The sequence below is a fragment of the Haliotis rufescens genome, unplaced genomic scaffold (assembly GCF_023055435.1).
Source record: "Haliotis rufescens isolate VD_foot unplaced genomic scaffold, xgHalRufe1.0.p SCAF_3, whole genome shotgun sequence".
NCBI classification, from domain to species: Eukaryota; Metazoa; Mollusca; class Gastropoda; order Lepetellida; family Haliotidae; genus Haliotis; species Haliotis rufescens.
In genome coordinates this window covers 58,982,485-58,997,877 of record NW_025964001.1, presented here as the reverse complement: position 1 = coordinate 58,997,877, position 15,393 = coordinate 58,982,485, and the positions used below count along the sequence as shown (strand labels likewise).

The 15,393-nt window shown below is 38.8% G+C and overlaps 1 protein-coding gene across 2 annotated transcripts; it reads right to left on the bottom strand.

Moving 5' to 3' along the window:
- Positions 1 to 436: 436 nt before the first annotated feature.
- On the bottom strand, positions 437 to 15,116 carry LOC124151111 (H2.0-like homeobox protein). Of its 2 annotated transcripts, none has more exons than XM_046523431.2 (4): positions 14,610 to 15,116; positions 11,746 to 11,925; positions 4,577 to 4,764; positions 437 to 1,280 (listed from the first exon to the last, which is right to left on the bottom strand). In XM_046523431.2, the coding sequence occupies exons 1-4, from the start codon at positions 15,046 to 15,048 to the stop codon at positions 1,020 to 1,022; spliced, it is 1,068 nt and encodes a 355-aa protein (XP_046379387.2). In that variant the 5' UTR covers positions 15,049 to 15,116; the 3' UTR covers positions 437 to 1,019. The 2 variants fall into 2 exon arrangements, with proteins under 2 accessions (XP_046379387.2, XP_046379386.2); XM_046523430.2 differs by having other exon boundaries at positions 11,731 to 11,925; positions 14,610 to 15,115.
- Positions 15,117 to 15,393: the final 277 nt, after the last annotated feature.

The window sequence follows — 15,393 nt, the reverse complement described above, 5'->3', positions numbered from 1 at the left end:
TCACAAGATTGTGTAACTTGGTATCTTAGTTGTGCCGACTTCAGCAACCCATGCTTGCCGTAAACGACGACTGTCGTAAGAGACGACTAATGGGATCGGGTGGTCAGGTTCGCTGACTTGGTTGATCATCGTACCCCAATTGCGCGGATCGATGCTTATGATGTCAGTCACTGGATTGTCTGGTCCAGACTCGATTATTTACAGACCGCCGTCATATAGCTGGAATATTGCTGAGTGCGGCGTTAAACAACGAACAAATTGGGCCGGCGTACTCTAAATATGTAGGGGCGGTCGGGTAGCCTAGTGGTTAAAGCGTTCGCTCGTCACGCCGAGGCCCGGGTTCGATTCCCGACATGGGTACAATTTGTGAAGCCCATTTCTAAATATGTATTTGGTGCTTGTGCAGCAAGGCAACAATTAACAATGAATTCCATATTCAATAATTTATTTACAAGAACATATTTATGAACATCGACTGTATTTACAAATATATATACAACTGTCGATCTGAATGTGATTGCCTACGTGTATTTGTGCTTCAAAAACATTTCGCATGTAGACAATCACACCAGCATAAAAATCTATACCGGACTCCCATACCTTAAACTTTCACAAAAAGCTTTGACACAATAAAATTCAGATAAATACTAACAGCAACATATAGATGGTTTTAGAGGATAGATTCGTTGCAACTTATGTAACAGGATAATTGACAGAAAATATCGAAATAGAAAGTTACTATCGTCGAAAGTTTTCATATTGCGTAAGTGACGTTTGTGTCTTCATGTATTGATACTCGTCCTCTATGGTGCTTTATGCACAGCCATATATCACAGTTTGCATGTAACGCACGTGCAGCACGCAATCTGCCTGCAGAAGGTTACTGGGGTTATAAATATGCTCCACGTGATCAGGGGACGATCGCTCATTGGACAAGGTCTCAATCTGTGCTCTTCTCCTCGACAATGCCACGAGTTGAGATGGCTGGATGTGCACACACACACTGTTGTGAGACCGTCTCAGTTGGCACTCTCTTCCTGGCTCACCATGGAACACGGTACATCTGTTTCCTCTACCCCACTGTCTATTGAAATCTCCTCCTCTTTGTCACACTCGTCACTTTCCTCTTCGGAGTCAGCCTCGATATCAACCTTGTCTAGTGCCCTTTCCTCGCCTTCCTTACTTCCGGTCTCGCCATCTGGCGAACCCTCGTCGTCTTTAGCTTTCTGTTGCTGCGCATGACGCCACTTCATCCGTCTGTTTTGGAACCACACTTTCACCTGAAGTTAAACAAATTAATTTTATTGGGCGTATAGTTCTCCACGATCTCAGCGGCAGTTTTGTTTATGTCTTACTTTCACATCACGAGGCCACCTAATTTCTCTCCTTTCTATCTGGGTGCTGTCGAGTAGCACAGCGGTTAAAGTGTTGGCTCGTTACGCCAAATCACTGGTTCGATTCCCTATATGTACAAAATTTGTTCTGTCAATTTCTTGCGTCGCCGTTATATCTTCCGCTATAGGGGCGGTCGGGTAGCCTAGTGGTTAAAGCGTTCGCTCGTCACGCCGAAGACCCGGGTTCGATTCCCGACATGGGTACAATGTGTGAAGCCCATTTCTGGTGTCCCCCGCCGTGATATTGCTGGAATATTGCTAAAAGCGGCGTAAAACCATACTCACTCACTCACTCACTCACTCTTCCGCTATATGGCTCGACCGTTGAATATTAGTCTCGACTGATTCTATCCTCGCTATTGTTGGGTCAGCGTCAGCTTACTTCCAAATACATACAGACCTTTAGACGTTTAGGATAATTGTAGTCCTTCATTATTTAATTCTCAAAACCCATCACGAATATGTCTGCGGCTTGTTTCATTGGTTGCAGGCTTTTATCGTAAATAGGGACATGCGCATGCGTCACCGCCTCGCGGAAGGTGTGAGAATATGTGCAAGTTTGTAAACCGCACATGCGCTCCGCCGAGGTGGATGATCTGTGCATGGTCAGACATGGCGTTCGTGTTTATCGTTTCTCTAATTTTATTCGGTTAAATTATTTAATCTTTTCATTTAAGAATTTTTTTTATAAAGTATCCATGGTCTCTATCAACGTCTGCCAGCCGATTTTAAGCAAACACTTTGAAGAGTGAGGTTTATTCTGACGTTTCAAGTTAAAATTGAGAATAAACTTTTGTGGGTGATGTCGGCATCGGCCTTTGATGTTTTGCCCCCCACGTAGAAGGGGAAGCATTTGGTAGACATGTGAGAGTGGAACTGTAGATTTTGCAGGAAATGCGTTTGCTTTTTGCATGTACAGTATTGCCTCTTGTGATAAATGTCTATTGAGTGCAGTAAATAAGAGGTAGGTGAGAAATGAGTGGCTATCTGTGTATAGGAGGCGGCCGGCAATTGCCTCCCTGCAGGAGATAGACGATTAGTGTTCGGCGCATCAACATGAAGCGCACTGTTACTAAGCCTAAACGGCCACAGATGGAACAGCTTCCAGAAAGCCATTATCGGCAAACGGGAGTGTGGTGTTTAAGCATTGGTATTAAATTATACTATACGGTATCAGATCACTTTTTATTTTAACAAATTGATATGTTTATTTTTCAAAATTATAATTTTGGTAATATAAGCATCCTTAAACTGTTATTTTGAGGATATATGGTGGTCGAACACGACTGACATGTCCATTGCATATACATGTAACTGATACAAATTTTGTACATGGCAACGGTTTCAGTAATCAAGAAACAAGAAAAATAATTGATATTTTAGTCTCATGTCATTTTTTTTAAAAAGGTAAATCAGCATTGGCTTTATTTGGCTTGTACATTTTTGTCTTATCTTAACTGGACTGGAAGTTAATCGGGAGAATGACGTGTTTACATGTAGTATCTAAAACTATTTGTGATTTTTTTTACCCTCGTTTTATTAGGGAATCACAAACTATTTCCCACACCGGGTGCGTAAATCAATAGGTTTGGGTAATAAAACAAACGGACAAGTCTTGCTCCTAGATGTTTTGTATACAGTCGGTAGTTTTAACGAGGCTGTTAAAATGGTAAAGCTGACATGTCTTACGTATTGCGATGTTGACGCCCAAATTGAAATACACATCACGCCGTAATCGGTTTATTATCTTTTCTGCCTGCATATTTGAGTCCAATCTTGACAAAGATAGTTTTCCTTATCGGCCAACTATAAATTTTATTTTATTTTCGGTACTGCCCGTACAACATTTGAATTGCAAAACGGAGGTATTACGTATAAAGTGATTAAACATTCATGGCAAGTGCCGTTATTTATGAGCATCTCATGACAATCTCCGCTAGCTGTCGCTCTTCGTGTAAATAAGTAGTCCACTACCTCGAAGCCCGTCTTGCACGTACGTGCGGCCGACGAGTGCGTAACCTCCGCCTGCCACGGCGACGGAAAGATACGATAACGCCGAATGTCAGCAGGTCGGAGTGCTGATCACTTCAATTAAAGTGCCAGCTCCACCGACGTGAGCTGCTTATATTAATATACGACATCCACTCTTGTAGAAATCCCATTCAATTAATGAGGGTGTTCTTGTACGCTTGCAGCTAGACCCTTCACATAAAATACTGTGGAAAATGTTGCAGTCGAGATCCTGGTGTGCCCTATTTAATCAAAATGTTATTTTTTATTGCCGCTTCTGCCCCCTCCCTCCCGCAATGAGCTGTCAGCGCGTGCCCTCCCTTGCCTCCCGCGTCCATTTCACTCACTCTACCACTACCCAGACACCAATATTCCTCGGCAGTCGTGGGGGGTTCTGCGTCCGAGAGTCGTGGCATGTAATTAAACTTTATCAAATTGGAATTGGTTTAATGACTTATGTTTTTTGCATGTCTGTTATATGTCTGTTGAAACACAAGCGGTTTGGGTCCTACTTTAGCCATTACCAATAACAGTATCCTGTTAAAGTTTATATCCAGTTAATTGAACATCCCCACTATCCTATTGAGAATCTGAGTAGCGTAATGAAAGTCATTATGTTGTTAGTTAAAGAAAGATACTTTGATAGGGACCAGCAATTACCAGACCTGTCAAAATCTGTTAGAAACTGTTATCGTGAGAATGAATGCGTCACGGTTTAAATGGATTGCAAGTCATTTCGCCAACTAACACCCTCTGCTTTATATGTGAGTTTGGTACATGTTTGAGTATCGAGCCTCACCTTCCGACCCATTAAGTCATCTCGTGAATTGTCTTCGGGTGGGGGTGGCCCAGTCGTCTAAGGCGCCGCGATTCGTTGTGCGGAGTTGCGTCCCTTGGGTACGCCAGAAACCTATGGTTGTGGGTTCGAATCCCGGTTCGCCCCGATTATGTTTCTAGGTTTGTAAGCACCATACCCGTGCTCGTGGGTTTCACCGAAAAGGTAAACGTTTGAGACCTGTATCACTTCGGGCTTTCCTCCCACATTAAGCTGGCACGCCGTGATATAACTGGAATACTGTTAAAAGCGGCGTTAAACCCAACTCACTCACTCACTCACTCATGTATTGTCTTCAGTGATGTTTTTGTCACTTTCTTTTTCTAGCTTGATTTACCTGTGCATCCGTTAACCCCAACATGGCGGCCAACTGTCGTCTGTCAGGCTTCGTCACATACTTCTGCACCTCAAACCTCTTCTCCAAGCCCTTCCTCTGGAGGTTGGAGAAGACAGCACGTGACCAAGATCTCTTCCTCTTGGGTTGCCCGGATGTCCCATTGTCTGCACTGAGGATCGAATACGGCCCTGTTCAAGAAATGTCGGAAAGAAAGAAGTTATCCCATCCAAAACAACTATGAATTATTCAGGTTACCTGCTATCGTGTAAACATATCAGCTACTGACTGACTGAGTATGGTTTTACGCCGCTTTTAGCAATATTCCAGCAATATCACGGCGGGGGACACCAGAAATGGGCTTCACACATTGTACCCATGTCGGGAATCGAACCCGGTTCTTCGGCGTGAGGAGCGAACGCTTTAACCACTAGGCTACCCGACCGCCCTATCAGCTACTGAAGCAAAGTGTATCTGTGTGTTTAAATGTCATAACACAGATATACCTAGAGTTATGTTGGTGCGTTTCTATCAATATAACATTGACGGCATTCAACTTTATCGTTTGATAAACAACAACCTCTAAAAGTAACGCCATTACCTGTTGAGAAAACCAAACGATTTGTGATACGATACTAAAGAGTCGACCATTTAAAAATATTGAATATGTTCCTTTGTAGATCTAATGGTACTAGGGGCGGTCGGGTAGCCTAGTGGTTAAAGCGTTCGCTCGTCACGCCGAAGACCCGGGTTCGATTCCCACATGGGTACAATGTGTGAAGCCCATTTCTGGTGTCCCCCGCCGTGATACTGCTCGAATATTGCTAAAAGCGGCGTAAAATCAAACTCACTCACTCACTCCAATGGTACTATAAAATGTCGTCACGATATGGCTGAAATATCGCCGAAGTGACCTTAAACATAAACTCACTCACTCACTAAAAAAATCGACTACAATTTCAGAACCGCCGTCATACAGCTGGAATATCGCTGAGTGCGGCGTTAAACAACAAACAAACAATTCAGAAAACACAGGGTCCAACCACTTCAACTATTTTCGACATTAACTATGTCCTTGATATAATTTCAGGCCCGTGAAAACCTGTCGCCCTACGAGGACCTGGGTTTGTGACGAGAACAGAAGATACATCTTGTCAAATTGATTTTGAAGTAATTACGACATCATGTGTCAACGGTTTACGGTAAAATAAACAAAAGTTGATCGAGCGCCTTTCTACCCTCTTGTGCCTTACTCGCTCGTGTATATTGTTTTCCCTGTAGCTGTATACATGTCATAGCTACCAGCGATTAATCTATTTCACTGCAGGCATCAACTGACGTGCAATTCACCATAGTGTCTCCGGACCAGCTACGACCATTCGCAAACATGCGCAGTTTATTTAGTTTAATTACGCCACCTATCGAATGGTAATTAAGACAGGCCCCCCTGCGAAGGAGGCGGAGTGATACATCTGCCACACGGTGTGAAGCGGTAACGGACATCTTTAACAGGTTAGTTGATGGGTGTAGTGTGTCGTAATCGCGATATTTGAGTAGTTGTTAATACATAAAGATTGATGAATAAATTGTATCAAAAATATTTTGTCTTTGTAATTATTTGTCACGAATAACAAATGGAGTTATTCGTAAAAGATGTCACGGTGAACCAAACGACCGATAATTCTTGAAGGTAGAACGAGGTATGTGAGGCTGGGTTTTTCCCAAAGATTATCTGAACGAAAAGAACTGACTTTTAAAATTGAGTAAAACACGGAAAGTGTCATGTGTACTGATTTGAAAAAAATAACCCATGTTGGAAACCGTTCGTCACCACTCGCCTCTTTCCGTAACCTGCAAGAAGACTCGTCCCGCTATCGGTGAATGTTATGTGCGAAATTACGACAAACCAATCCGAATGCGGGTATGATTTCAAGTTCTTCGTCAAAGAATCCCTCAGAAATATTTTTTGATTTTACATATGTCTTGCATCTAAAACTATACCCAAGGCACAGTTAAATGTGTTCAATCATATTGTATAATTCCGCATGTCCCGATGTGCTTTAAATTGCATCTGAAATATATATAATATATGGGAAAATACATGTGAACCATAACGCGACGAGTTGACAATTATTTTAGGTATGCCCGTTTGCGTGAAGACGGAATCCGGTCGCAAAAATGGCCATGAGAGGGGCACGAGTCGCATTCGGTTTGTCCCGGAATAACACGAGTTGGTCACGAATGGTTGGAAACAAAACACTATCCTGTTCTATCGGACCTACAACACATGATTCATATGTATTGTAGGTAGTGTATGTAAAATGGCAACTGTTGGTCATGTGACACGGATTCGAACTTTTTCCCAGTCTGGATGAAACTAGCAACGCGCATATGGGTCTTGTATAAAGCCACGACACGCTGCTTCTTAACCAATCATCCTTTAATTCGTGTCAGATTGACGCTACTGACACTGATCCGAACCAGAAAATGTCACACAGTTTGAATAAACATGGTCAGAATAAACATAGGAAGTGATGCAGGTCTCAGACGTGTACCAGTTTTGTGAAACCCACGAGCGCGGGTATGGTGCTAGCAAACCTAGAATATAATCAAACCCACAATCCTGGGTTTCTGTACAGAACGAATTGCGGCGCCTAATGGGACTGGGCCACCCGTGCCCCTGACTTGGTGGATTGAGTGATGACTTCGTTGATAGCGTGACAGTATACCCCAACGGCGTGGGATGTTGCTCATAATATCAATCACTTGTCTGGACTCGATTATTTACTTGCTGGAAAATTGCGAATGCGGCGTTAAATAACATTCACTCGTTCCTGTAGGATACTGTTAGGATCAGGTCCCCAACCTACCACGAGGGGTGGATGGTTACCACGAGTCACCTGGCTAAATGTGAGTCATCGTACACCGATAGAGGTCATCCATGCTCATGCTGTCAACCCCTGGGTGTCTAGTCAAGGCTTTATTTACAGGGCGGCGTGATACAGCGGTAATATTGTTGACGGTGCCTTAAAACAACATTCACTCCCTCGCTTGTTTTTTGGGTGAAGTCATTTAGACAGACACAAAACAAAGTCAGACGTCAGCAGTACTTAATCACAACTGGAACCATAGGTGAGGTTGTGAGCTGTAATATTGTCAACGTGGTTGATATCAACAAGTAGTCGTGGTTGACATTCTTGAAGCGATTACAGAATATGAACGCACTTCCTAACATTCTTGCATCCAAAACAGAATAGCAACACACTTCCTGACATTCTTGAAGCCAATACAGAATAACGCACTACCTGACATTATTGAAGCCAGTTCAGAATAACAACGCACTACCTGACATTATTGAAGCCAATACAGAATAACAACGCACTACCTGACATTATTGAAGCCAGTTCAGAATAACAACGCACTACCTGACATTATTGAAGCCAGTACAGAATAACAACGCACTACCTGACATTCTTGAAGCCAATAGAGAATAACAACACACTACCGGACATCCTTGAAGCCAATACCGAATAACGCACTACCTGACATTATTGAAGCCAGTACAGAACAACAACGCACTACCTGACATTATTGAAGTCAATACAGAATAACAAAGCACTACCTGACATTCTTGAATCCAATACAGAATAACAACGCACAACCTGACATTCTTGAAGCCAATACAGAATAACGCACTACCTGACATTATTGAAGCCAGTACAGAATATCAACATTGTGAATTACATCTTCCTTTAATTGTTTTGGATGAGGAGGAACATTATAACAATAAAAGAAAATGTCATAAAAAGTCAAATACTTATTTTTCTGCCAACTTGTAAATCATCAAGATATTACACACACCCGTAACTTTCGTTGTTTATTAACGCTGCACTATTCTAGCTACATATGACAGCATACTGTAAATACCCGAGCCGGACAATCCAATGGGTGATGTAATGGGCACCATTCCAAGCCGTCGGGGTTTTACGTTTGTTTGTTTGTTTGTTTGTTTGTTTTTTAACCCCGCACTCTGCAATATTCAAGCTATATGAAGGCGGTTTGTAAATAATCGAATCTGGACCAGACAATCCAGTGATTGACATGAACGTCGATGCACACAATTGGGATACGATGACACGCATCTTCCAAATCAGCGAGCCTGACCACCCGATCCTGTTAGTCGCCTCTTTGGACAAACATGGATCCTAACCCGAATCTTCACGGATGTCGGGGTATAGGGTTGCAGTCAAACAAGTCAACGATCCTGACCATCGACCAAGTCGCCTCTCACGACAAGCACAGGTTCCTGGAGATCTACCACGGAATATACCCGGCGTTACAAACCTGCATTCATGTATTCAATGTCCATGGTTCTTAGCAATTTTGTAACCGAATTTGTGGTCAGTATTTATTCACATGTTATTGTAAATAGATTCTGTGTAAGTGAAATTTGCTAAAATAAGCATATTGTATATAAAGTACATATGAATGCTTGGTCTGTTTAGGGGCGGCCGGGTAGTCTAGTGGTTAAAGCTTCGCTCGTCACGCCGAAGACCCGGTTTCGATTCCCGACATGGGTACAATTTGTGAAGCCTATTTCTGGTGTCCCCCGCCGTGAGATTGCTGGAATATTGCTAAAAGCGGCGTTTAAGGTTTATGACTTAGACTTGTATAGATCTGATTGAGGAAAGTTAAACAAGTTCTCCGGACATATTTTCACATATTCATCTCAAGTTGATATTTATTTGTTGGATTAAATTATACCGAAAGTTTATGAAAAGAAACATATATCAGGGACAATAAAATAGAGTTCTAGTTTTATGGTCTGCGTATATTAACCATTCGGAGATTAACTGATTTTTATAATGAAATTGTTTTGAATTGGTAAAAATTGATAGTTCTATTAAATTATACCGAAAGGTTATGAAAAGAAACATATATGAACCATTCAGAGATTAACTAATGTTTATAATGAAATTGTTTTGAATTGGTAATTGTAAGTTCGATTAAATTATATATTAAATATAAAAGTTTATATTTATGAAACACATATCAGAGACAATAAAATAGATTTCTATTTTATGGTCTCTGCGTATAAATTGGATGCGTTTATTGAATTGGTAATTGTAAGTTCGATTAAATTATACCAAAAGTTTATATTTATGAAACATATATCTGAGACAATAAAATATACATTTCTATTTTATGGTCTCTGCGTATATTAACCATTCAGAGATTAACTGATCTTTGTAATGAAATTGTATTTGGCAATTGGAAGCAACAATGTAGGCACATGCTATAGCCATGCTACCGTATGTATGTACAGATAATAACAGTAAATATGACTTTGTGGAATGAAAATGAAAACGGGTGATATTCGCACAAAAGGTAGGGGTACCAGTACTACCTGGAGTCCTGACGGCTGAAGAAATACACAGCTCTTATTTGTTTAAATACAAAAATACTGTTTCTATTTTCGATATTATTTCGTCGTAAAAATGAGAATCGTATTTTTTATGTTTTGTTTCAAATATATTTTCACGACTGATTCATTAGTGATATACTGGAGGTATAAAACAGTCTTGCTTTTCAGTTAAATTTGAATGCGCGGAGCCACGAATATAACTAGCGAGTTACGCTATCACTTTAATGTATTCCCACCTGTGCAAAAGATCTAACGGTAAATCGGGACTTGCTCAAATGGTAAAAATAATAAAATGATAATAAAAAATTTGTTTAATTAAATTACAAGGCATTAGATTTAGCGAAATGTAATGGATGGCATTTCTGAAGGTACCCAACATAAACTGGAAATCATATTACGAAAACTGAATCTCTAAGAGACATTTGTTCGTGTTTGTTTTGAACGATACCAACTCTACCGGTTTTTAAGATTGATTTACATATCAAATGTTTAAACTATCCGGAGATTAAACAGAACACTTTTCAAACCTAATTGATAAGCTGAACGCGATAATCATTAATTGTACGAACATTTTCAATGCAAGTAGACGGGAAGTTGATAACAAGATCACGTCTCGGCTGTACACAAAACTGATACCGACCAATTGCTCAGGTGAGCTAAAAATTGGTTTTCAGTGACTGTCTATGGTTCAATGCCACCCAATGAACATATGAAACACATTCAAACCTTTTCCAAACACCACAAAAATACAGTTGAATCAGAACATGCAAAAATGCAAAAAGAACGAGCATAATATATCTATTGTAAATATTCTTTGATATTTTACTGTAAGGCTTCGTAACGATAAAAGGTAAAGAAAAAACTTTCGTTTAACGTCCGACTCCTATGGGATTCTGAACTTTCCACCTGAAGTTATTTGAGGGTGTTGACATTATTGTCTAACGTTGCAGAAACTACCCTCACTCAGTGTTGCACAGAACCTTATGCTTACTAATAGGTAGATAAGTACCCTCCATACTTAAGCATGTGATAATTGTAAATGTATGTGATGAAGATGGCTGGTTCAGTTACATGTGATGAACTTCAATTTTATATAATATCAATGAAGATATGTAGCTGAGAGTATTAATACACAAACATTATAATGAACTATATTTACATGTTATTGAAATCAATCGACAATAGCAGATGTAATCATAGATTTGATATTTGATCTACGATGGTGCAAATTATATGGTAAATAATTGTAAAATTTGAATTCAATTATTGAATCCCATTTCAAAATTTACACTTTCAGTTATTTTCATTTCAGTTAAATTATATGTGTTTCATTTAATTAAATAATGAGTACTTTTCTTCTTTAATATGTATTTACGAGTACTTTGAAAAATGGTTTGCGAACTGACTGATAATGCTAAATAGATCATTATTTATATGCATTCAAATTTATAATATTATAAAATATGATGCATAAAATTTCTCAATATTTTGGTTTACATGTCGATAACAATACCACCTAGAATATATTATTTTGGCTTTTGCATCTTATTTGTAATAATAGATTTTATGATAATTATATTGCTAGTAATAGCTTTGACGCAGAGGAACATTGTATATTTGAAGGCGGAGCATTATAATTCTCATATAAACAAAACAATTTGAGAACAATATCTGAGAAAAGATAATGAATCATTAACTAAACGATCAAAGGATTAAATAAAATTTGACTTACATGAAAATAGCTCACCTGGCAGCGCGTCTGAGCCGGCGGACATTGGGTATTGAGGGGGTTGCAGGGCGTGTACGGCAGACAGGGAGGATGGGTACATCATCTGTGGGTAGTGCCCGGGGGTGCAGGTGACGCTGTTACATGGACACAGGTGGGGTCGGGCAGGGCTCGTCGGGGGTGAGCGTTTCGGGGATGATGCTGAAACAAAAAAGATATGAAAATAATAAATAAACTGAAGGGCAAAAGAAAGTATACCGAGTTTACATTTTACGTAATTACAAATTGAAAAAAACTGATAAAATTATATGTCCTGACCATCACTCATTACTGCAACAGTTTGTAAAAGATAATATGTGGCTGGTTAGTTTTGTGTAAAAATAAATTGGTTCAATGAAAACTGGAGTCAGAAGTGAATTTGCAACCACATAACCTAAACCATGTTTGAAATGAAAATTTGTGCCGAAATTTTTTTTTTTTATTGATTTTCAGATAGATAGATAAGATACTCATCAACAGTTTTGTATTGCGCGAAATGTTTTATCTTTTAATTTTTTGTTTTTTTTACATCAAATTATGTTTTAAAAAATAAAACCATGCAGAGATATTCTTTGGAGGATGCCTAAGCGCCATTATAGTTAATCTTTTTCATGTAATATCACTAACTTAAGATATTTTCAATTGAAAATCAAACATGATAGTATCAACTTAGAGGTATAGTTTATCTAGAAAAGAATACCATAATAACATGATGCACATGAACTAAAACATTCAATGAGATTATGTATATTGATTCTAATGATTAATATACCAGCATTATGTCAATGCAAACATAATATAATAATGTTAATATAATAATTGGCAAGTTCTGTTATAGTAAACTATAAAGAAATATTTGCGCTTACAATGAAAAGGTATATAATTTGATATATATCTGTTAGCTGTCAAAAATACAATAAATAGTTAGTGCATATACTTCTTGAAAGTAATGTCTGGAAGCAAGTAACATGAAAAATGAGAAACATGAGAAATGTTTTTGTTCTATTTATTCTTCATGATATCGCATAATTACCGCATTCAGAAGGTGATCTCGCCTTCTGTGACATCAGTATCTGTGAATGATATTGAATAGTCCACGCTACCTACATACCAGGATCGCTTATTAAGCAACGTGTATGTTTTGGGAACCATCTCCGATAATTGAAGTCTGTATTCCACAAACAACAATTAAGGATAACTGGTTGTATTTAAAAGTGAGATATATTAATTATTTTATTATAATAATTAATTCGAGACGATAGAGATACATTTGTATCATTTCAGTGTCTGATTTTTTACCAGTATCTAAATTGTTTGGTTCATTTTTCTCCTTGATAATGGATGTGTGTTTATTTTGGAAAATGGAATGTATATTTTAAGAAATATATTTTAATGACGATAAATGTCTCTCAAGTTTTGTAAACGTATTATCATATAAAAACTTGTAAAAATGATTATTACCAATCTGAAACATGTTGTGAATGCTGATTGTCTGAGTCGGCGACACACGCGTCCATTGTGACTTAGTTGATGACATTCAAATGTCAACGCACAAGGGATAAAATATTATCATACAGAAAAAATATATTGTTCTAAGATTGCAAAGATTTTACTGTGTAAAAAAATGTTTACACTTTATTTATCACGTTTACACGTTGTAAACGTCTTTTTATAAGGAACAGAACTTACAGTAAATATAGCAGAACATTTCTAAATGTAGACATATATGTACATTTAAGTATTAAAACTTTGTTTGTGACAATCTGCGTTCACGGCCGTCCTATTTAAACTTATGTTGCATTGTTTTCAAATAAATAATATTCTACATAGTATGTGTCCTAAATGTCAGTTTAAACTTAATAAATTGACAAACCTTTTTAATTTTATGGCAAGTCTATATCCTATTTCGTTTCAGGTGAATATTCAAATTTGAACGTATGCTAATTTACGTGTCAGATGTCAGAACAATTGGATATGTCACAATTACCCCGGCAATGTGTTTCAGATAGCTACCAGCACGAACGCCCGGCCACCCTACACGTTGTCTATTGCTGTCAGCTGGGGGGTCCCTATTTCCCCCTCCATGTACCTGATACCCCTTTCCTGGACTTGTTTGTATCGCGGAAGAGGATGTTGACCGCTCAGGTGTTTGGCGGAGGGATTTGTTTATGATCATTTAAAGTGGTGTTGACATATGACTTAAATACAGTGGACGAATTCCTCGTGGGGTGTTAGCGCTGACGTATAGCAGAAACCACAGTGGACGGTTGTTCTTGTCAATTAGTATCCCTGAGAATGACATTTATATTGTACAGCTTTGTGGGATAGACCGCCTAATCAAAGAGTCAAATGAAAATAAATAAAGCTTTAATATTTAAAACATATTGTACATAATATGAACCTTCTATTAAAATCTTTATTTCATGAGAGTTATAAGAGTGTAAATGTGACTACGACTTTAAGGATTTGTTTATTAATTGTAGTGAAAACTTTCAATTTTATTTTATTTACGATAATATTTCAAATGGTTATAGGCAAATATAAGGCTGCACCACAAATAATAGCGTCTTTTATTTCAAAGAAACTTGGAAAATTAGCGTGTGAAAATCTTAAATTATACACCATCATGTGTAACGCATTTGCTCGTTATTACGTCATCCTTTTCGCAGAGCTTCGGTTAATACTGATTTAATCTCATATTTAAAAGTTTAAAAATCTTTCTTTCTACATAAATTTTATCATTTTTCATTTCTACTTCAAAACACAATTTACTGATGAGCTTATCATGTGCCAATTGTATTGTCGTCTACTACAAATGCAAAACACAATAAATGACCTGAACTCACCTTTTTCACTTTTATCCTTTCCGAAATCATCAGATAAAATTCGGGTAATTCCAAATTTGAGCTGATTAGATGTTGAACTGTCACTTTGCCCTCTCCCCTGCTCGCCTGACCCCCGGGCCGTGAAAGCCGACATCCCCGAGGCACACAAAGCCTGGAGGGGTGCGAGCCCCGATGAACTTGTGGGTGGGGGCGATGATGTTCTGGGTGACATCCCGTATGTGAACACAGGGGTGGAATAATGGTGAGTGATAGTTCCCGAGTTTGGATGTAATATTTCCGAAATATTAAAAGAATGTCCTTTTTTGATGAGTCCGGTGACGCTGTCGCCAGTGAGGTGTGGCCAGAAGGCGGCACCCCCGGGCACACAGCTGATGCAGTTGCTGAGGTACATCCTCTTTCTAGTCCTCCAACTTCTGTTTTCTTTCGTAGCCCGGGGCATTTACATTTACCCTAAACGCCGAGATGAAACTATTTAAGTTTTCGACATTTCATATAAACACTTGTAGTGGTGCAATGATGGGAGCCCATTGGTCGCAACCATTTTGGCACCAAGGGGGGTCGGGTCGGTGCGTGACGTCACGAACCTCTCCACATGCCACTGGCTTATTCTATTCTATATTATTCTTCTTATTTCGATCATTAATACAACAGAAATTGAATATTCTTTCAAACAGGAATTGTAAATTGTAAAATAGAATTAAAAAAGGTAAGTAAGTGCATTAATTTGCCCCTCCAAAGAAACGATGCTCACGTCCCCATATGTGAGAGTACCTCAAATTGTTAT

Excerpts from the sequence above, each read along its gene's own strand:
- LOC124151111 (XM_046523430.2), bottom strand. The coding sequence starts at position 15,048 with ATGCCCCGGGCTACGAAAGAAAACAGAAGTTGGAGGACTAGAAAGAGG. Across the intron at positions 11,926-14,609 it reads AAAGGATAAAAGTGAAAAAG|CATCATCCCCGAAACGCTCA; the intron begins GTGAGTTCAGGT and ends TTTTTGTTTCAG. Across the intron at positions 1,281-4,576 it reads TGGGGTTAACGGATGCACAG|GTGAAAGTGTGGTTCCAAAA; the intron begins GTAAATCAAGCT and ends GTTTAACTTCAG.